General features: G+C 45.4%; 1 protein-coding gene across 1 annotated transcript in view; it reads right to left on the bottom strand.

The window, feature by feature from the left end:
• LOC137525978 (guanylate-binding protein 4-like) overlaps positions 1 to 8,919 on the bottom strand; it is a 65,676-nt gene extending 56,757 nt beyond the window's left edge. Inside the window, exon 1 of the mRNA XM_068247189.1 lies at positions 8,751 to 8,919. Within this exon, the coding sequence (XP_068103290.1) occupies positions 8,751 to 8,919 (169 nt within the window). The remainder of the gene's footprint in view (positions 1 to 8,750) is intronic.
• Positions 8,920 to 23,643: the final 14,724 nt, after the last annotated feature.

Consider the following 23,643-nt stretch of genomic DNA (forward strand, 5'->3'; position numbering starts at 1 on the left):
AGGAAGTAGTTGCAAGTTGTAGTGTGGTAATAGCTGGTAGGAGAGTGGGTGGCAGCAGAAAATAGTTCTTCTTCTGTTCTCCCTGGCAGTGGTAGCAGCACACAGACAGCAGAAGCTCAATGCAGCTACAGGAGGAGGAGTAGTGTGTGTCAGGCAGTGTGATGTGACTGACATAATAGGCCCTGGTTCCTAGCGGTGGTACCAGGGCCGTAAATAAACAGCATGAGGTTCCAGACAGCGGTCCTGAAGCCCACATTGTGTCCAATACACAATTGGGACAGCACAGTTTTCAACCCGGACACCTCTAAATTAATTATATATATATATATATATTTTTTTTCAAATTGATGCAGCTATTTTTGAGCGTAATAGCTGGTGGCGCATGGGCAGCAGCACCTTGCAATGTGTTCCCTGGCAGTGGAGACACAGACAGCAGGAGGAAATACAACAGCAGGCAGCGTGAGGAGGATGAGTGTGTGGCAGACTGGCAGAAGGCAGCAGGAGGGCAGGCAGTGAGACATAATAGGCCCTGGTTCCTAGCGGTGGTACCAGGGCCGTAAATAAACAGCATGAGGTTCCAGACAGCGGTCATGAAGCCCACATTGTGTCCAATGCACAATTGGGACAGCACAGTTTTCAACGCGGACACCTCTAAATTAATTACAATTTTTTTTTCAAATTGATGCAGCTATTTTTAAGCGTAATAGCTGGTGGCGCATGGGCAGCAGCACCTTGTAATGTGTTCCCTGGCAGTGGAGACACAGACAGCAGGCGGAAATACAACAGCAGGCAGCGTGAGGAGGTTGAGTGTGTGGCAGACTGGCAGGAAGCAGGCAGGAGGGCAGGCAGCGAGACATAATAGGCCCTGGGTCCTAGCGGTGGTTTTGAGCGTAAATAGCTGGTGGCGCATGGGCAGCAGCACCTTGTAATGTGTTCCCTGGCAGTGGAGACACAGACAGCAGGAGGAAATACAGCAGCAGCAGGTGTAATGTGTGTGCGCCACTTCATGTCCCCCTCTCGCCGACAACAGGGGACAGGAATTCGCCTTCCACCCAAGCCTGGTTCATTTTGAGAAACGTCAGTCTGTCCACAGACTTGTGAGACAGACAAGATCGCTTCTCAGTGACGACTCCACCGGCTGCACTGAAGCAACGCTCTGACAGTACGCTGGAAGGGGGGCAGAAGAGCACTTCCAGGGCGTACTGCGCAAGCTCGCTCCAGATCGGCAGGTGCTTGACCCAATACTCCATGGGATCAACAGGGTTGGCAACGCTGTCAAGCCTGCTGAAGGACCCCATGTAGTCAGCCACCATGCGGGTCAAGCGCTGTCTGTGACTGGAGAAGGATGCTGCTGCAGGCACCTCCTCTCTAGTCCTTGGCAGCTCTACACTCATGTAGTGCTCGTTGGTCAGAGACAGCGATCAACAAGGGACAGCTGCAAATCCCTCATTTGTTGCGCACGGTCTCCTTCTGCAGGCAGGAACTGGCTGAGCTTCCCCTTCAGACGTGGGTCCAGCATCATGCAGATCCAGATGTCCTCCCTCTTCTTCATCTGGATGACCCTTGGGTCCTTGCGCAGGCACCTCAGCATGTGTGCTGCCATTGGGAAGAGTCTATCCATGTCTGCTGGCACATCATCGGCAGCCCCAGAGCCGACAGTGCTGTCCTCCTCTTTCTCTGCCTCCTCCACCTGATCCTCTCTCCACCCCCGCACCAGTCCAGCTGCGCTCTGCTGCTCCCCCTCATCAGCAGCAAGATCAGGGACCTCCACCAACTTCAAGCCCTCCTCCTCAGAGGTGGCCTGTGAAGCTGCCTGCAGCTCCTGCTGGTCCAAGGCTGCCGCTCCCTCTTCCAGCAGTGCATACAGGGCCCTGTCCAGCACACACACCAAGGGGACCCACTCGCACACCATTGCATGGTCCCTGCTTACCATGTTGGTGGCCTGCAGGAAGGGTGCCAGCACTGAGCACACCTGCTGCATGTGCCCCCAGTCCTCCGTGGAGATGATGGACAAGAGGTTGGTGGCGGCACGCCCAGTTGCAGTGATGGAGGCAACTGTTGCTCGTGCAACGTACTGGCTGAGAGCCTGCCTCTGTTCAACCAGACGCTCCAACATTGCCAGGGTGGAGTTCCAGCGAGTTGGAACATCGATCATGAGCCGGTGCTGTGGCAGGTGCAGCTCCTTCTGCACCTCTTCCAGGCTCGCTACGGCTGCAGGCGAGTGCCGGAAATGACGCACAACCTTCCTTGCCGCCTCAAGGAGTTGGTCCTTCCCCTGGTAGGTCCGCAGGAACTTTTGGACTACCAGGTTCAGGACATGCGCCAGGCAGGGGATGTGGGTCAGGTCTCCCCTGCTGATTGCAGCAACCAGGTTTGACCCATTGTCGGACACCACCTCTCTGACTCTGAGGCCTCTGGGGGTCAGGCAATTCCTCTCCTGCTCTCAGAGTTTGGCCAGGACATGCTTCGCCGTCAGTTTGGTCTTCCCCAGGCTGACCAATTCCAGCAGCGCTTGGCAGTGGCGGGGCTTCACGCTGCTGCTGAGGCGGGGGGTTTGGGCTGGTGTGCCGGAGGATGTAAGCGGATCAGAGGAACCTGCTGCAATTCCGGTGACCCTGCATGGTGGCGCCACCCACTGCATTGTTGCTGCTGCTGCACTGACAGATGCTGCTCCCCCCTCCTCACCCACTTCCACCAAGCTGACCCAATGCGCGGTGATGGACAGATAGCGGCCTGTCCCAAACCGGCTACTCCACGAGTCCATGGTGACGTGGACCCCTTGACCCACCGCGTGATCCAGCCCTCTCCCGACAGTGGCCATCACAGAGCGCGGAAGTGCAGGGATGGCCGTGCATGCAAAATAATGTCGGCTGGGGATTGGCCAATCGGGGGCTGCACACATCAGGAGTGCACGCATGTCGCTCCCCTCCTGCACAAGGGAATAAGGCAGGAGTTGGGAGCACATGGCCCGTGCCAGCAAGCCGTTCAGCTGACGCACGCGAAGGCTGCTTGGAGGCAGAACCCTGACCACCCCCTGGAAGGTGTCGCTGAGCAGGGTCTGGCGACGCCTTTTGCTGGCACGGGAATCACTGGAGGTAGCAGAGGAGGCCACTGAGGACTGGCTGCCAGAACAGGCCTCAGTGTCGGCGGCAGGAGTTGCAGAGGGAGGAGGAGCAGTGCGTTGCTGACGCACTCCTGCTGGTGCTGCTGGAGGAGGTGGAGGAGGGCAGGCGGCTGCTGCCGACGGCTTTGCAGTGGTGGCGGGTCTGCCACTGCCAGCTTCTTTCAACTTCATGAACTCATCATGCTCATGGAAGTGTTTCCCTGCCAGATGGTTCACCAGAGAGGTGGTGCCGTACGCAGAGGGTTCCTTCCCTCTGCTGAGCTGCTGGCGGCACTGGTTGCAGGTGGCATACTTGTACTCCACATATGGCAGGGTGAAAAAACTCCAAATTGGAGAGGTGAAGTTGCCCCTTCGGCTGGAAGGTGCTGCTGCCGCTGGTCTCCCTGTGGTGGTTGGGGGGAGGGGGGGTTCTTGGTGCGGCTGGTGGCACTGGCAGAACTCTCCGCCTCCGGATCAGCACCCTGTGTGGCCTGCATACCACGCCCACTTCTGATCCTGCCTATGCCTGCGATGCTGATCCTTCTAGCAAGGCCCGCAGACGCATCCTCCTCCTCCTCCTCCTCAGAGCTGATGACATCCCAAGGATCTGCCACCCAGTCTCTGTCCTTCACCCTGTCATCATCATCCTCCCCCTCCGCAAACATGTCCTGCTGGGATGACCCCACAAACTCCCCTTCTGCATGCATGGGCTGAGGGACAGTCACCACTGTCTGACTGTCCAAAGCATCATCCCCCAAAGTGCCCATCAGCATTTCTTCCTCCTCCATTGCCAATTCTGCCACAACAGCACTCCATAGCCCCGCTGTGCTTGGGGATAAGAAGGTGCTGAGTGACAGGGTGCTGGTGTTGCCCGCTGGGGCTGGAGAACTGCACTCCTCCTCCTCCCCAGGCAGTGCTGGGCGGCTGCTGCTGCTCTTGCGAACAGGAGTTCTGGCGGGGGTGGAGGACTCGGTTCCAGAGCTAATGGTGGCCTGCTCATCCACCATCAGTTCCACCACAGAGTCTGCGTCCTTCTCCTAAATAGGACGGCTACGACCTGGCGGTGGGAGGAACATCTGCGCCACACGCTGCTGCTGCTGTGTCTCTGCAGCGTGACTCCCAGCTGTTGGGCAGCCAAGGCATCCACGGCCAGTGGCTAATGGTGGAATAGCCACTGGAGCAGATGCAGAACTGCGCATGGTGGTGGTGGCGCGGCTGCCACGTCCACCACCTCCTCTCTTGCCGATGCCCTTGCTGCCCTTGCTGCCCCTGCCCAAACCGCGGCTGCCAGTGCCAGACATCGTATATTTTTAAGATTATACAAATGAAAAAAAAAAGTTATGTATGTAAAGGTGGGTGGGGCAAGTGGGGTACTTTAATGGGGTGGGACTGGTGGTGGTTGTGTGAGGTGATGGACAGGTGTACTCTACAGCAGAGACCGGTGTAGCGCTAACGAGAGAGTGCGCAGTGCGCACACAAAGACCCTAGCTGACGCTGACTGATGGTGTCCCTATACACAGACTACAGTACAATTCAGCGAATACACAATACAAGTAATATAAACAATAGGACGGGTGTAGCACTAACGAGGGGGTGCGGACAGCGCAGACGTGCACTGCGCACACAAAGACCCTAGGTAACGCGGTGACGGACGGTCCCTATACACAGACTAGAGTACACTACAGTACTAACTAAACAATAGAAGAATCTAGCTAAACAATAGAACAGGTGTGACTAGATTACAGAGAGCAGATACAGGACAGCCAGTTATAGCAGTAAAGCTGGGCCTTGCTAACTACAAAATAGTACAATAATCTATCTAACACACAAGTAGTACAGTAGAATAGGACAGGTGAGAGCACAGGTAAGGTAACTAGAGACTAGAGCACAGAGCAGGGCAGGCTGCCTTGCCTAGGCACAGGGCCTAGCTGCTGACTGCTGCAGCTGCAGCAGCACCAGTGACAGACTGTCTCCCTCCCTAGTCCCTAATCACACAAACTAAACTGCCTAAAATACAATCTATCTACAATACAAAGCAATACAGGTGAATATCAAGTGTTGGAGTGTAAAAACGCTTGGTGTTTTGAGCAATAAATGCACTTGCACAGACAAAAAGCACTGGAGCAGTTCTCTCAGTACAGTCAGTCAGTAAGTCGCAAGCAGGACGAGTGAGGCAAGATGGCGTCCGCTATTTATAGAGGGGGGCTTGGCCAGGCTCCCCCTCTGTAATTGGCTGCAGTCAGAGGGCTGGGAGCCCTCTGATTCGCTTGTGAGGACTCGAGGTGACGTCTGACGTGACGCTATCCGAGCTGGTGACGATATCCGAGCTCGGATAGCTAGGCTATCTCCGGATAGCTGCTTGCTATCCGAGTGCGCTCGGATAGCACAGCCCGGATAGCTAATATTATTCTAGCTCGGTATTCGAGCTCGAATAGTGAAAAAAGAGCTAGGATATCCGAGTAACTCGGATATCCTAGCTCGGATGAGCATCACTGCTTTTTAGTACTTTTTCATTGCAGAGCACTGAAAAGATATTTTAAACAAAGGATGAACAATTATGTCCTAGGATATAAGTCAGGAAAAAATGTGAATTGCATACGGACCAAGGTGTGAAAAACAACAACACAAGAGAAAAAGTGAACTGCATATTGGCCAATGGCCTGTATCCATTTCGCTTTTTCTCCTAGGAGATAATTTTTCATCTTCTGTTTAAAATAACTTTTTCAGCGCTCTGAAAAGTAGGCAAACAAGTTATGTCATTATTTTTATTGAGTATTTTCTTGCTTCCTGGTCATTTAGAAGGCATTTTATTGATGGGGTATGAAAACATCACCTAGGAGAAACGGTGAATTGAACAAGGGCCAGTATTTGCTTGTATTTCTTGGTGGATCTAGTCAAGTAAACATTCAGCTTCGGGCAGCTCTGAGAATCCAGGGCTGTTTGTCTCATTGACAGCTCAACCTCTAGACAAGGGCATGAAGGGGTGCAACCGTTCCTGAAGCTCAGCATCACCCTGCATAGAGGTTTTGCAGCTTCCTGGAGAAAAATCTAACTATCAGCAGTCTCAAAGAAGCTATCAGGGGCAAGGTCATCTAAGCATGAGCAAGTTATCTCTTAACACCCAGGGGGCAGCTGTCAGCACGTTTAATAGGAAACACACACCCTTCTCAGCTACTGACATTTCTGACTTTCAAGCAATGTTTGACTCGTCCACTGAAGGCAGGAATGTTATTGGGTTTACATTAGAGAAAACTCTTTACAATAGAGAAACTCAGGAGACAGTATTACTTAAGGCGGATCCGAGATGAAAAACTAACTATAACAAGTAACTTGTCTATATATCTTATCTAAAGTTTAGATGGTTTACACAGCAAATCTAGCTGCAAACAGTTTTAATAGAATATGATTATTTATTCCTGTGATACAATGACAGCAGCCATGTTGTTTGTAAACATTACACAGAGGCAGGCTTATCTGTATCTTGATCACTAAGCCTGTGAAAAAAAACATAATCCCCCTCCTCCCCTCTGCCTCTGAAATCAATGGCTAGTAACACCTCCCCCTCCTCCTGCCCAGACTGAGCTCCCATGAGCCCTTGCTACTGCCAAGGCTCTCTGAAAACCTGTGGGCATGGCTTTTTAGTTTATAGGGAATAAGAGTATTAAAACAAAAACAAAAAAAGTATTTGGCTTGAGGAACGCCCTATAAACAATAGGAAAGGAACACAATTATGCAATGTGTAAAAGTTCACCTCGGATCCACTTTAATTTATATTTCGAGCATTCAGAGATGCAGCTTTAATGACGTTTTAGATATTGTCTAAAAAAGGTGGGGGGGGGACATTCATATTTGCAAAAAATGAACACCTTAAATAGCAAAGATACTGTATGTCCAAAGGCATTGAGGTGTAACAGGTTAAAGGTTCTGTGTCTCAAGTGACTAATGTCATCCTGTTATGAGGTCAGATTTCACATAGTAGTAAATTTGAAGTAAAATTTAAAATTACAATACAAAACCATAGTGAAAAAATTCAAACTATTACAAACTTTATTTTGCATGTAATAGTAATAATGATGCCTAAGCACTCAATAACTCATACTTTTGTGAAAATAGACCTTTTTTCATGCCCATAGACTTCAAAGCATTTTTCAATTAGTGCAATTTTTTTCTCATGCCGACACATTAGTGGATTCCCTTGAATATCATTTTTGTGTAACTTGCAAAAATTAAGCAAATTTCATGTGAAATCAAGATTATCTTCAAAATCACTAAGTTCATAATCATAATTATTATTATTGTTATTGGTTTATAAAGTGCCAACATATTCGGTGGTGCTGTACAAAGTAAGAGACAATTATGGGGCACATAATAATACAGACAATGGTATACACTGATATACAAAATACAGAATTAGTACAAAATAGAGAATTGGCAAAAAAATACAGAGCTGGTAAATTTCAGTGACAAACGTAACACGATGAATAAAATGTATAACAAATTACAAGACAAAAAGGGTGAGAGAGCTCTGCCCTTGCGAGCTTACAATCTAAAGCAATGGGGGGACAAGAGTAGGGATAGTATATAATAAACATACCTAGAGGCAGCATTTTTTATCTATCTAGTAGGAGTGCAACTTGGCCTTAAGTAAAAGAGGGGATTGCCTAAGGTACAGCGTAAGCTTTTGAGAAAAAGCAAGTTTTGAGGGAGCGTTTAAAGATATCAAAGGCTGGAGAGTGACAGATGTGTTGTGGAAGGGCATTCCAGAGGAGGAGTGAAGCACAAGCAAAATCTTGTATACGTGAATGTGAGGAGGTAATTCTGGAGTAGGGCAAAAGAAGGTCATGTGCAGATTGCGATTGGGATGTTTTCTGGAAACTAGTGTAGAGATGTAGATAGGAGAGAGATTGTGGAAAGCTTTGCAAGTTAGAGTTAAAGTGGATCCGAGATTAACTGTTACTCATTGCATAATTGTGTTCCTTTCCTATTGTTTATAGGGCATTCCTCAAGCCAAATACTTTTTTTTAATACTCTAATTCCCTATAAACTAAACAAGCCACACCCACAGCTTTTCCAAAACGCCAAGGCACTCAGACCCATGTAGCAAGGGCTTATGGGAGCTTAGTCTGGGAAGGAGGAGGTTACTAGCCAGAGATTTCAAAGGAAGAAGGGAGGGGGAAGTGAATTTCTTCACAGGCTGAGGGGTGTAGATGCAGTTGCAGATTTCCTGTGTAATGATGACAAACAGAACATGGCCGCTCTCATTGTATCACAGGAATAAATTATGTTAAACTGTTGAAGCTGTATGCAGCTAGATTTGCTGTGTAAACTATATAAACTTTAGATAAGATATATAGACAAGTTATTTGTTATAGTTAGTTTTTCATCTCGGATCCGCTTTAAGAGTTGAGTTAAGAAACTGATCCTCTTTTTAAATTGCAGCCAAGAAAGAGCTTGACAGAGAGGAGCAGCAAAAGAGAAAGAGCAAAAAGAAAGTTGAATGAGTCAAGCAGCCAAGTCCAGCACAGATTGGAGCAGTACCAGTCCTTTAGTTGGTAGCCCACGAAGTAGTATGTTACAATAGTTGCAAAAAATTATGTGAAAATTGATCAATGCTAAATTACCCATTTCAGTTCTGTTAACCACTCACCTGTTTGAGCATCAGCCAACCTGTTCATCAGATAGCTTTTTCCTGATCGATACATGCCAACCATTGCGACAGGTACTATAGGTTTATTTATTGTATTAAGAAACTGTATTGCCTTAGGGTTAACCACCAATTTTCCTACATTTTCAATCAGGGGGATCGGGGTTTTCATCAGGGGTTCTTCTGTGTCAGTGAAACAACATAAAAAAAGAATATTAAACCATACATGTCATAAATCAGGCTTACAGTTGAGAATGTAGGTCTGTTTTCATACTCTATATAACTCTACTTGGCAAGCATGATATCAATCAGTTGTCTCTGTTTTTAGCCATTCTCTATGTACCCTTTGATTCATCTTATATATAATCATCCTTTGCCATGCAGAGCTTCTCTCCCTGCATTCAAGTACCCCAGACCTAATCCTGCACTTTGTTTATGCACAATATGCAATGCTAGAATAGATAAAACTGGTCCCAGCAGCACCTTGTAGTGACATACTGCTGCTATTTAAAGAGAAACTCCAACCTAGAATTGAACTTTATCCCAATCAGTAGCTGATACCCCCTTTTACATGAGAAATATAATGCTTTTCACAAACAGACCATCAGGGGGCGCTGAGTGACTGATTTTGTGCTGAAACCCCTCCCACAAGAAGCTCTCGGACCGCGGTACTCAGGGCAAACTGCCACAATGTAACAATGTTCACAGACAGGAAATAGCTGTTTACAGCTGTCTCCAACTGCCAAAACAGCTAACAGCTACATAACCTGCCCACAGTAACAATGTCACCATGTAATAAATGTCAGAATGTAAATCGGGGAGAGGAAAGATTTTACAATGGGCAAACACTGACTAAATAATTTATACATAATTATGGTAAAAAATGAAGCACTTTTTTACTACATTATTTTCACTGGAGTTCCTCTTTAAATGCCAATTTCCATTACCATGGTATACTGAGGATGATGCAATTTCCAAATTCCACGAAAATCCAATTTACCGCAATTCAGCAATTTTAGGCCAATCACAGCCCTCGGAAGCATTCAACCAATCAGAAAATTCAGAATTTTAAAGCAAAAATAGGATTGCAGTGGTAATTGTAGGCCAATCAAAAGACTAGGCTACTACCGAGAATTATCAAGTCTTCTGATTGGCCTAACATTTCCGAGGTTTTCCGATTTTTGTGGTACATTACTGCATTCTCTAACTGATCCAATGCTACAGAGTATTTCCGATTTTCCATTTCTGATTTGCCTCGAAAATTTGTAAAATCAGAAATACTCAGTAGTAATGGATCAATCAGAGAATGCAGTGATTTCTCCACAAAAATCGGAAAAACTCAGACATTTTAAGCCAATCAGAAGACTGGATAATTCTCGGTAGTAGCCAAGTCTTTTGATTGGCCTAAAATTACAGCAGCAATCTGATTTCCATTTTAAAAATTCTGCATTCTGTAATTGATTGGAATGCTTGTGAGGGCTGTGATTTGCCTAAAATGACCAAGTTGCGGTAAATCGAATTTCCATTGAAATCCACTTACCGAATGGTGATTTCCGATTCAAAATGGAAGACCAATTTCTGATTGGAAATTTTGGAAATTTCTGACCAGACATACCATGAAATACATTCTATACATGCACTCATTGACTGGTCACTTACATGTTATTTAGCTTGTTGCCAGATCAAAGACAAAGTCCCCCAGAACCAGGGAGCTGAGAGACCAAGATGTGTGTCCTCCTCAAGCCATCATAGATAGGGAGAGAATCAGAGGTAACTGCCTCCAGTGCCCTCATTCTTCTACCCATCCACTGCTCACTGCAGACTGCACTGCCCACTCACTCCCCCCATTCCTTATCAACAGACACAGAAGGCACTTCCCGTTCAATCTCCCACCTAATCAAATCTGGTGGTGTTCAACAGCAGTGTCCTCTGCTTGTTTCAGTACACTTGAGGCAGAAAATGGAGGGGGCCTGCTACACATGCACTCGCCAAACAAATGGGAGCAGGGAAACCAAGCACCAAAGTCCGCGACAACCAGAAAAAGGGGATCCATCTGCATCAGATGATTTGGAAGTAGAAATGTCTTTATTGTTCAATCCAGCATTACAGCAACAGATAAAAGCTCACGTGTATCGGAGCAGGCGGCTCCTTAATCATAGCTTACAAATACATGTATTACAAGGCTTATATAGGTGAAAAAACACACCCATAGGTGTTACCAATTAACTTAACCTTCCTGGCGGTATGAATTGTGCGGCTGCGCGGCCGCGGGGAGGGTTTTTCTCACCTTTTTTTTTTAGCATGTACTTTTAGCATGTGCTTCCCCCCTCCCTGCAGCGTCCCCACGTACCATCAGATCGGCGCCGGCGCCGCTTGCCCATAAGGAAATCCCGTTCAGAGGGCTTCCCCCATCGCCATGGCGACGAACGGAGTGACGTCATCGACGTTGCCGACGTCACAGGGAATCCCGAATCCCGATCCCCACCATAGCGCAGCCTGGCGCCGATTGGCCAGGCTGCGCAAGGGGTATGCGGGGGGCCCTGTATCGCGGCGGGTAGCGGTGCTTCGGCGGCGGCGATCACAACAAACACACAGCTAGCAAAGTGCTAGCTGCGTGTTTGAAAAAAATGTATGCAAAACGGCCCAGCAGGGCCTGAGGAATCCTCCGCGGCGGCTTACCCCGTGTCTAGCGCGGGGTTACCGCTAAGGAGGTTAAAGGGACATACACACATACAGTATGTTAAAATGGTACAAGCCAATACATATTATGAAATCTTTTCATGTGCTAACCACACATGAAAAGCAAAACAAAACAGCACTACACGTAGTTTGCATCCACTATTTTAGAAACAACAGTATATATATCAAATTGTGTTAGATCACATGATGCCACATCGTTAAATTATCATATTAGTTCACTTCTGTCTCGATATGAATAAGAAAGTAAATAAATAAATAAATAAAGAGATAGATCAGGAGCAGATCCAGAGAGATGAACTGACACCAACCATATAGATCACCTATCATAGAAGGTGTTCAAATCCATCTTGGAATTTAGACCTAGCAGGGTACGTGTCCCCAATTTCCATATCCAAAAGGCCTCCCATCTTAACAAGAGTTTATCTGTTGCTGTAATGCTGGATTGAACAATAAAGATATTTCTACTTCCAAATCCTCTGGTGCAGCGAGAACCCCTTTTTCTGGTTGCTCCAGTACACTTGGTTGGATGGGTTCCAGGATCCAGCATCTACACACAGACATCTCTGCTAGCACTATGGCACGACTAGAACATGCTGGATAGCAGCTAAGCTAGCCTTGCTTAGCCACTTATGTGATTTTGTCTGCACAACAGTGACACCTCATGGGGTAGGAGCACAGCTGATGATTAACTGACCTACCTGCAATGCCAGGGCAGGGCTGCCTTCAGGGCAGTACATGAGGTACTGCTGTATGGGGCCCTAGGACAGTCTGGTGGTGCGCCGATAATGTTGCACCGTTCACGTGCAAAAGTACGCTTAGCACGCAAACAGTGTGACATTTGGTGCGCATCGGTGTGATGTTTCGCGTCGAACAGTAATAGCTTTAGATGTGCAAACTACTTTGCACCCTAGTTTGCATGTCCAAAGCCTTAAGACGTGCTAACTGAGTTTGCACCGGTTAGTGAACCGAGGCTCTTGTGTTCAAAGGATATTAATAGCATAAGTAATGTATCTAAAATATGTTTAAAGGGAACCAGAGATGCCAGAAAAAAGATTTTATACATACCTGGGGCTTACTCCAGCCCCATATGCACGGATCGCTCCCACGCCGCCGTTCTCCGCTTCCTGTATCTGCCGGTTCCGGGTCCCGTAGTTTCGGCTAGTCTGCGGCATCACGCAGCCAATTGTCCGCATCACAGGGACTCCCAGCATACCCTTACGCGTGCGGCTGCATACTGCGCAGCCGCACACGTAAGGATATGGGGGGATCCCCTGATCATGCGGACAATTGGCCACGTCCGCCGGAAGTGACGGGACCCGGTACCGGCGGATCCAGGAAGTGGAGGATGGCGGCGTGGGAGCAATCCAGGCTTATGGGGCTGGAAGAAGCCCCAGGTATGTATGAAATCTTTTTTTCTTTTTTCATGTCCAGAGTCTCTGGTCCCTTAAAGGCCTGGTGCACACCAAAAACCGCTAGCAGATCCGCAAAATGCTAGCAGATTTTGAAACGCTTTTTTTTTTTTCTGTAGCGTTTCAGCTAGCATTTTGCGGTTTTGGGAAGCGTTTTTGGTGTAGTAGATTTCATATATTGTTACAGTAAAGCTGTTACTGAGTGAACAGCTACTGTAACTGTAAAAAACGCCCGGCAAACCGCTCTGAAGTGCCGTTTTTAAGAGCGGTTTGCGTTTTTCCTATACTTAACATTGAGGCAGAAATGCATCGGCAATCCAAAATCTGCAGCAGCCCGGGAGTATGCGTTTCTGAAAAACGCCTCCCGCTCTGGTGTGCACCAGCCCATTTGAAATACATTACTCAAGCGTATCCGCACCCGCACCCGCAAGCGGATCGCAAACCGCAGCCGAACCGCTCTGGTGTGCACTAGGCCTAAGCCTGGTGCACACCAGAGGAGTTTTTCTGAGCGTTTTGAGTTTTTAAATCTGCTGCTAATGTTATCCTATGTGTCTGTGCACACTGGAGCAATGAGGTTTTGTAAAAAAAAACCATAGCATTACATTGGGAAGAGCTTTTGAAACCTCTAAAAGCTCTTCCCAATGTAATGCTATGGGGTTTTTTACAAAACCTCATAGCTCCAGTGTGCACAGACACATAGGATAACATTAGCAGCAAATTTAAAAACTCAAAACGCTCAGAAAAACTCCTCTGGTGTGCACCAGGCCTGATTGGAACTGTGAAATGGCAGAACAAGTCAGACACATGAAAGGTTAACTCCATTTTGTTACAAAGTTTGTGGAACATTGGCCACTGCTACATAAAACATTTTTAGTCAGTTTACAAGATTCAATTTTTTACCTTGTAAAAAAGGGCTGTGTTACACTGCAAATCACAAAATGCAAACACAATTGCAAATGCCATGGGATTTTACAATGCGATTTTGCTGTGATTGTGATTGCGGCTAGCGTCACAAGGGGAAACACAGAAGAAATGCAGCATGCAGGGCATTTGAGTTCAGGCAAAATGGGATCACAATTGGATCGCGCCAACATCAAATATTCCCATGCATGTTCTTCTACTGTTTGTTTCCTTGCCTCTTGCATTCTTCTAGAAAATGCAAATGGATCACAAAACTTAGCATTTGTTCTCAGAATAAAACAGACCTAAGGGCCCGTTCTCACTTGAGTGGGAATCGCACGATTCCCGCTCAAGGCAAACCGCTAGCCGTTTTGTAAAAACCGCTACAGCATGTAACACATGGCAGTGTTCTCACTGCCGCGTTTGCGGTTAGCGTTAACCGCAAACGTGTTACATGCAGCGGTTTGCCGGCGATTCGCGATTAGCGTTTAGCGATTGCGATTAGCATGCATAGCACTGCTAATCGTGATCGCTCCAAAACCACCACGTGTCCAGTGATTTTTCCGCGTTAATCGCGGGAAAATCACTCCCGCAAAACTACCACCGGCGTTTTTAGAAGTGAATGGGGCCTCAGGGTTGTTTTACTCTGCAAATTGCCAAATGCAATAAAAAACACAGTGAGATTTTGCGATGTAATTGTGTTTCAGGATTTTTATGATCATTTTCATGATGGCTATAGACACAAGGAAAAATGTAGTATGCAAAATATTTGTGATCAGGCAAAATTGGGTTATTATTATTAATTGGATATATATAGTGCCAATATATTAGGCAGCCAGTGGTATAGCAATAGGGAGTGCCGAGGTTGAGACCCCATTGGGGCCCTTGGCTCAGAGGGGCCCGAAGGGCCCTCCTTCAATCACAGTAGTAGCTCTCTGTTGGTCCTCTGCTGGTAATAATCACTTCTATAGATGCTTTGAATAGTAGTGATCACTAACAAATTGTTCCCCATCCCCTTCCTGCACCTCTGACACTGTAGAAATCCTTGGCAGGTTTTGGTGTACCGTATCAATTGTTATTTACTGTATATAGTGCTTGGGGGGCCCCATGTAAAACTTGCAAGGGGGCCCATAGCTCCTTAGCTATGCCACTGTAGGTAGTGTTGTACAATACATAAGATTACAGATAGTGATAACGGGTGACCGACAACACAATACAGGTAATAAGCAATAAGATACAACAACACAGTAGGGGGGGCAATAGGTTTGCCCAGTATGGGGCCCAGAAAATGCTGATTGCGGTCTTGGTCCAAGGCAGCATGTTTGCTTTCTCTGGTCCTCCATACTTATTTATTTCCTGCTGGCTTTGGCTATAGTAATGCATTGTGGAGATGATGGCTAGAGATAGAATTTTCTGTTCTCGAACATCGAATGCGAACTTCCGCAAATGTTTTACAAACATGCGAACCGCCATAGACTTCAATAGGCAGGAGAATTTTAAAACCTACAAAGACTGTTTCTGGTCACAAAAGTGAAGGAAACATTGTTTCAAGGGGTCTTACACCTGGACAGGGGCATGCCAGAGGGGAATCCATGCAAAAAGTCTCACCAAAAATTACAGAGTTGACGCAAATTCGGTTTTTAATCCCTAAAGGACAAAAATCACAATATGCACAGCTCTGGGTGTCAGTGGGCTGTGGAGTGCCACACACAGAGAAATGCGATAGTACTATCAGAATACAGTGAAGTAATAATGTACTGGAGTGGTACTGTGTGTGCAACGTACAACAGTGGCAGTGTGCACACAGCTCTGGGTGTCAGTGGGCTGTGGAGTGTCACACACACAAAAAACACAGAAGACAGAGGTGCTAGCCCTCAAATGGGATCTTTGTGGTGCTTTCACAGCAAGTGAGGTACAAGAACACAGGCCTAGCTAATGCTTTCCCTACCTATCTGCAGCATGTCTGTCCCTACTCTCACTAACAGTCAGCAGCCAGCAGAGAATGAATCCAATATGGTCACGGCAACTGCTTTTTGATAGGTGGGTGGGGAGTCCAGGAGGGGATGCTAGCTAATTGTCTGCCATGTGTCTGCTGACTGTGAGGTAAGGGATCAAAGTTTGGCTCCATGATGATGGATAGGGGCGGTGTCAAACACACCATATGTTTGCAGTTTGTGGAGAACGCGAACAGTGTAAATTCACCGGGAACTGTCCACGCGTGAACCGTTTGGGCCATCTCTAATGATGGCCTGGTGAGTTATATGTCCACACTTCCCGCATAACCTCTCCTCCACACTGCATCCCGAGATGGAAGCCTCTTTTACCTCTACCTCAGCCCATTCCTTCTTGTTGCTGTTTTTGGATGTGGGTGAAATTGGTCATTATGGCATCTTAAGACAGCAGTCATACAATCGGGTCTACTTGCAGGGTAAGTTGTGCATTCATAAGGAGTAATTTTACTTTAAGCCTTAAGCTTGAACTGAAATGGCACTCACTCTAATCGTCCAACTGTCATAATTAGAGATCACTTTCCAACACAAAGGCAGAGTTCCACTACAGCAAGTGCAAAAAATGTTAGTTGTTGAACTGGGTCCAATGCCACAATCATGTTAAATAGTGACTATAAATCACTAGCCACAGGCACTTAATTAGGTGTGTAGATGTATCTTGGCTACAGTACAATCAAGCACTTGTTGTCCATTACAGGTCAATAATTGATTGCTGACACTAAGATGCCAATTGGCAACATCAAAATATATTCCCTGTAACTGAGAATTGATACCTGTGGTTAAATAAAAGGGCTGGGAACAAATACAATGGAAGGTGAGCATCAGTTAGAGGTATGAAAAAAGGAAGGTCATTCATAACTTAGAATCCTTCCTGACAACCCACCCTAACTTCCCTAATTGCTCACTCTTTCTTTCCTGATCCTATTCCCCATAGGATCAGGAAAGAAAGAGTGAACAATTAGAGAAGTTAGGGTGGGTTGTCAGGAAGGATTCTAAGTTATGAATGAGGCTTAGGCATTAGGGTTTAAGTGTTAGGAAAAAAGAAGGGCATCGTTTATCTGTAATCAATCAATGAGGAGAAGTGGATGCTGGTGCAGGACTCCTTGGCAGCAACAGCAAGTATCCAAAGGAGGGGTCCGCACACAGTCTCAGTGAAGCATACATGATGTATGTTTTTTCTGCCTATGCCTTGACAAATGGGACCACTATAGGCCTCTCAATGATTGTCGGCCCGTTGGTCAGATGAATATTGCATGTGTGTATGGAGTAATAAAACTTGCACTTTTGCTTCAAAAAGACTGTGTGCAGACTCCTCCTTTGGATACTTATGGTCTCACCCAGTTGCATTAACCACTTTGCATCCAGACCTTGTTTCCCACTTGTGGACCAGAGCAGTTTTGACAGTTTAGCTATGTCCTTATTTAATCAGAAATAACTTTATCCCTACTTATGACACAGAAATGAAATATATATTGTTTTTTTCAAGACAAACTAGGCTTTCATTGTATGTCATTTTTTCCCTCAAAAAATTTTGTTTTCTATGAATTTTAATGGGAAAACAATGGGAAAAATAGAAAAAACATTTATTTCTCAGTTTTACCAATTCCAGCTTAAAAATAAAAAATGCTACTGTAGATAAAAAACACAAATTTTGTTTGGCTATTCTTACTGCTTATCACAAAACTTAGATTATGTTCCTGTCACAATTTATGGTGAAAATATTTGATTATGAAATAATGCTAGAGTGTATCTTTTACTATGAACTGAGAAAACAAAAGTATTATTTACCGGTTCAGCACCGCAGTGCCGAAAATCTCATGCATCCGAGCAACGTTCACCTCCCATTCATTCCCCTATAACTTTATTGCTACTTATCACAATGAATTGATCTATATCTTGTTTTTTTCCGCCACTAATTAGGCTTTCTTTGGGTAGTGCATTTTGTTAAGAATTATTTTTTTCTAAATCCATTTTAACAGGAATATTAAGAAAGAAATGAAAAAAAATCATTATTTCTCAGTTTTTGGCCATTATAGTTTGAAATTAATATACGCTACCGTAATTAAAACCCATGTATTTTATTTGCCCATCTGTCCCGGTTATTACACCATTTAAACAATGTCCCTATCACAATTTATGGTGCCAATATTTCATTTAGAAATAAAGGTGCATTTTTTCAATTTGCGTCCATCACTATTTATAAGCTTATAATTTTAAATAATATAATAACATACTCTCTTGACATGCATATTTAAAAAGTTTAGACCCTTGGGTAACTATTTATGTTGTTTTTTTTTTATTGTATTTTTTTTATTTATTTTTTTTAATAAAAATGTATGTGGGTAATTTTTGGTGTGGGAGGGAAACTGCCTATTTTAAATGTAAAATAGTATAATTGTTTATTTTAAAATGTATGTTGGTGCAGTTTACTATTTGGCCACAAGATGGCCACAGTGAAAAAAGTCCTGGATGCGAACGATCTCGCATCCAGGAACTTTAATGCAGGGGAGATGTTTCCTGGGGGCAGAAATACCACGCTCTCTGGATAAGAAAGCGTCGGTATTTCTGCGGGGAAGTTAGATCGGTGAATGGGAATTATATTCCCATTCACTGATCAGGGGGCTAGCGGCGGGCGCGCGCCCGATCGCGCGCACCACGCAGGGAAAGCAGCAGTGCCTTTCTGGACGAGAAAGCTCGTCCAGAAAGGCCGAACTGGCTAATAGTAAAAATCAATCTCATTAGCTCAGGAAACATATATTCCCGTTCACGAATTAGTGCTGCATCAGATAGTGCCAGAAATGTGCACAGGGGCAAGCCCAATCCTGCACAGCACTGCTTCAGCTACAAAACGTACTGTATATCTACTGACATGTGTCTTAGATGAAGTCACCTTCGTAAGTGGTTACGAATGTAGGGGATCCAGATATTCTACAGCCACCTATGGCCACCGATTATCTATAGATACTGTGTGTGCCTGCCACATCATCGTTGTACTGCTTCAGTGAAACCAGCTATGTAGACTTTAATGTAAGCAGAATAGGCTGGGCAGATGCAGAACTAGTGACAAGATGCATAAAACTCTTTTTTTTCTATACTAATAGAGAGAGCTGGTGCACACCAAGGGCACTTATGAGGGCTTTTAAAAATGCCAGCACTTTGAAAAGAGCTTGGCTAATGTATTTGAATGGGATGGATCATACCAGAGCGATGTGATTTTCTCCCAAATGCAAACACAAACGCTGCAGCATTTCTGTGATTTCTGAGGCGATTCAGCCTCAATGTTAAGTATAGGAAAGTGTAAAATCATTCTGAAAATCTCTAGATCAGAGCAATTTTCCAGGCGTTTTTGTTACAGAAGCTGTTCAGTTACAACTCTACTATAACAAAATATAAAAAACGCTACACCAAAACGCTCCAAAAATCGCTAGGCATGATTAAAAAATCTCTAGGCACATGCCTTGAATCACCTAGAACAATCACTTCAACTGAGCGTTTGCGATTACGCTACCGATTTTTGGTGTGCACTTTCCCTAAAAGTGTGAATAAGCTTTAATTATCTTGATATGGAGGGAGGGATGGAAACCCTATACCTTCTACTTTAAAGCAGCCCTAGTTGAGTTAAATCCCTCTTCACTTATTCTCCCATATATTCTTAATGTCTAAGTGTGTTTGTGATGGAGTAACTTGGCGAAGATATTCTACCTCCAGGTATAGTGGGCCAGATTTAGCAAAGCATTACCGACAGTTTTTTTTTCTTCTTAAATGGTCCTAACCAGCAGGAGGAACAGTTCTGCATGATGAGATGATTCTTAAATCCTACTTAATAACGGCAGTTTAGAGTGAATTTCTAGAGTTGACAACTGTTGAGAAAAGTGCAAATCCATCCCTAAACTTCCACAGATAAAAAAGTGCTTAAAGAGGAACTGTAACGACAAAACGGCCCCTGGGGGGTACTCACCTCGGGTGGGGGAAGCCTCAGGATCCTAATGAGGCTTCCCACACCGTCCTGCGTCCCTCGGGGGTCTCGCTGTAGCCCTCCGTACAGCCGTGACGCAATATTTACCTTCCTGGCTCCTGCGCAGGCGCTCTGATGCCTCTCGGCGCCGAAGTAGGCGGAAATACCCGATCGCCGTCGGGTCTGCTCTACTGCGCAGGCGCAAGTTTCCGGCGCCTGCGCAGTAGAGCGGACCCGACGGAGATCGGGTATTTCCGTCTATTTCCGTGCCGAAAGTCGCCACAGTGCCCCCGCTGGAGCCAGCAAAGGTAAATATTGAACTGACAGTCGGCACAGTCGCCGGCTGTTCGGAGGGCTGCGGCGAGACCCCCGTGGGACAGAGGACGGCGTGGGAAGCCTCATTAGGATCCGGAGGCTTCCCCCACCCGAGGTGAGTACCCCCCAGGGGAGGTTTTTGTTGTTACAGAGTCTCTTTAAGAGCAGTTTTACAGCAGCAGTGAAGGCTAGACATGATTTGTGAAGTGATCCTCCCTCCTGCTGCCAGGTGTCCTGTGAAGCTGTTCTGTGCTTGACCCTTCCAGTGCTGGGCATTGGTGCCATGCAACAGGTGTATTGGTTACCTCAGCAACAGCAATTTCCCTTACACACTGCACTGTCTGAGAGACCTTCCAAGCTCCTTCTATTTTACAACAGTTTTAAAAAGAAACCACTATTTAGTTATTTCTTAAGATGTCTGAGACAGTTCTGCACAGATTTCTAAAAACCTACCAGTATTTTGACTCTTGATAAATGTCCCCCATAGAGTACTGTCAGCAGGTGGAGAGAATTTGCCACTGCTGTAAGGAGAACAGGCTGGTGCTCAACACTGCAAAAACCATCAAGCTGGTCGTTGATTTTCAGGAAGTCTACTTCCACCCCACCTCCAATTTACATTGACGGCTTTGAAGTGGCTAGAGTACCCTGTGCCCACCTCCTGGGTGCTGCCATCTCCAGGGATCTGAGCTGGAAACCTGACATCACTGCCGCCCAGCGGAAAGCCCAACAGAGACTTTTCTTCCTCCGCCAAATGAGGATGTTTGGCATGGCCCAGGAGAATATTCTGAAAAGTTTTTACTTTGTCACTATTAAACCAATCCTCTACTCTTCCCTCTTGGTCTGGTATGCTGGCACCACTGCCAGTGGCAGGCAGGCACAAACTACAGAGGGTCATCAGGTCAGCAGGGAGGATCATTGGTAGTCCCCTCCCCCCACTGATCCTCCTATACAACACCAGACTGCGTTCCAGAGTGCTGAGGACTGCCAATGATCCCTCTCACCCAGGCGACCCCTACTTTAGTCTGCTCCCATCAGGCCGGAGGCTTCGGGCAATATCCATCGCCCCCCATTCCCAGTAATCTGTGGCCAGGGTTGTGTTTTGGCCAACCAGTCAAGCTGCACACAAGACTAATCGATCTGACTTTTTCATGTCTCAATTTGGAACTATTAAGTATATTGTTGCTCTTGTTGTTCTTTTGCTTTGTAAAGTGCAAACTTGTGTGTGTGTCTATCTATCTATCATTTCTATCCTCTACTTGAGCTATGTATGTACGATGCCAAACCCAATTCCACGCAGGACCCAGTCCTGCTTGGCTAAAATAAACAAATCTGATTCTTTATCCATAGATTTTGCTAAATCGGGGGCAGAAATATTCTTCCATCTCTCTATGGAGTTGATTCACAAAGCTTACGTATTTTTCACCTTAACTGTTAGAAGAGCTAAGCATGAGATAAACAAATAAGGAGAGATAACTTATGAGATAAACCATTAAGCAGAGATAAATCACAAGTTAATAAGTAACATGAGATAATTCAACAGAAAAGCTTTGTGAATCAACTCCTATGATCCCTGCCATCTGTATGAGCAGAGTGCATAAGTAGGTACCTCCCCTAAAGGGGGTGGCCAGCAGACCACCATAGCAGGAGGTTATTTTTAGTTTCTGGTTAAAATTTTAACACTTTGCTTCCTGTTGAGGATTGAGGAAGCCTCTGGTGTGAAGTCAGGTGGAAGTACATTGTATGTGGCACTTCGGTAGCAGGACAAGGGCGTCGGCTGAGGGTGGACGAAAAGGGCCCCGCTATAGACTCTAATGCAATTATTGTTAATATGGTGAAACAAGCAGAAAAATGGCTCCAAAATACGTATCGTTAACACCATTAGAACATGAAAGTTTTTGAAGTATGTTATCGTTTTAGAAGCTTGCAACGTTATAGTTTTTATCATATTATTTTGTTTGCATTAACAGATTTTACACTATCAAAGATATTATCATTTCTATGTGTAAAAGGGTGTTTCTGCAGAGGGAGTGGTTAGGGGTAGGCACCACCAGGGGAAGTGGCTAGGGTTAGGCACCACCCAGGCAGTGGTGGTTCTGTGTGAGAGTAGGGTTGGATTAAGCTGTATTGTTGAATTACTCAACAATTTTTAAAGAGACTCTGTAACAAATTTTTCAGCCTTAGTTCTATCCTATAAGTTCCTATGCCTGTTCCAATGTGCTCTGGCTTACTGCAGCCTTTCCTAATTGCACTGTCTCTGTAATAAATCTTATCTCCTTTCCTCTGTTGTGTTTGTCGGGCTAAGGCTTGAATGTGTGGAATATGCAGGGCTGCTTGTGATTGGATAGAAGTGATACACACCCTCTGCAGGCCCCCTGCACACTCTGTATGACTCACACACTCTGTTTATGTGAGCCTATCACAAGCTGGTTAGTTTGTTTGTATCAGACAAGAAAGGAGCAGGCTGGCACTTGCAGGTTCCAAACGTGTAAAACAGCTTTATTCCGTCCGGCTGATACATTAGCCTCTGAGGACGCTCAAGTGAGCGAAACGTTCGTTAGGCGGCATCGCTGCCCCCCACCTCACCCCACAGCCAACAGAGTCAGGGTAGGAAACAGAATACATGCCATATATTTATGTACTTTTTAATGTATCAGCCGGACGGAATAAAGCTGTTTTACACGTTTGGAACCTGCAAGTGCCAGCCTGCTCCTTTCTTGTCTGATTGAAACTGCTACCTGTATCCTTCTTGGGCTTGAGCATGCATGATCTGATACAAAAAACTAACTACCCTGCTTGCTGACTCTGTACGTCTGCTATATTGCTGTATACTAACAACGCTATAATTCTGCAGTGCCTGTTCTGTTTCTCTATCTCTTCCAATTGATTAGTTTGTTTGTAAACACTGCCTAAAACTGTTAATTACAAGCCAGGATTGCAGCAGGGAGTGGCAGAAACAGCACAGAGGGGCCCATGAGAACATAAGGAATAGAATGGTATGCTTTTTATTGTAAGAATATTAGAGTATAGATTCTCTTTAATGGTAATATCTTTTATTTATTATTTCCTGTCTGTTTTTGCAACGGTATTTATCGTTAACCAAGTTTGACAACGATGTTTATCGTTATCAGATTTTGTTCCCTCCAGGCGCCATTTCGTTATCCAGCTGGACCCTTTTTTCATGCACATGGCACTTCTCTGAAAGCGTTGATTTAAAAACCCCTGTCAGTCCAATGCTTTGTAATAAGACTTACCACGCCAAATAAATACATATCTTACCTGGGTCTGCACATGTTGTATACTGTTGATTAAAAGATGGTTCTTCCTTAAATCAAAAAAAGAAGATCATGAAAGAATGAAGGAATGAAGGATGTGCTATTTATGTGACTATTCTATTTATTTACTATCACTTTGCTATTCATGTTTTTCTTTCAAAAAACTTTTTATTGCAATTCCAAATAAATTATCTTTTCTAGGTGGTAGGCACTGAGTGAGAATCAAAGATAATATATTAGCATATATCAGTAAGTAGCAAGAAATAAAGGTTTCAACAACGAAAACAGTTGATTGAACAGGTTCCAATGAAATGCTTGGGGTAAGATGACTCAATA

This window comes from Hyperolius riggenbachi, chromosome 7, assembly GCF_040937935.1.
Source record: "Hyperolius riggenbachi isolate aHypRig1 chromosome 7, aHypRig1.pri, whole genome shotgun sequence".
NCBI classification, from domain to species: Eukaryota; Metazoa; Chordata; class Amphibia; order Anura; family Hyperoliidae; genus Hyperolius; species Hyperolius riggenbachi.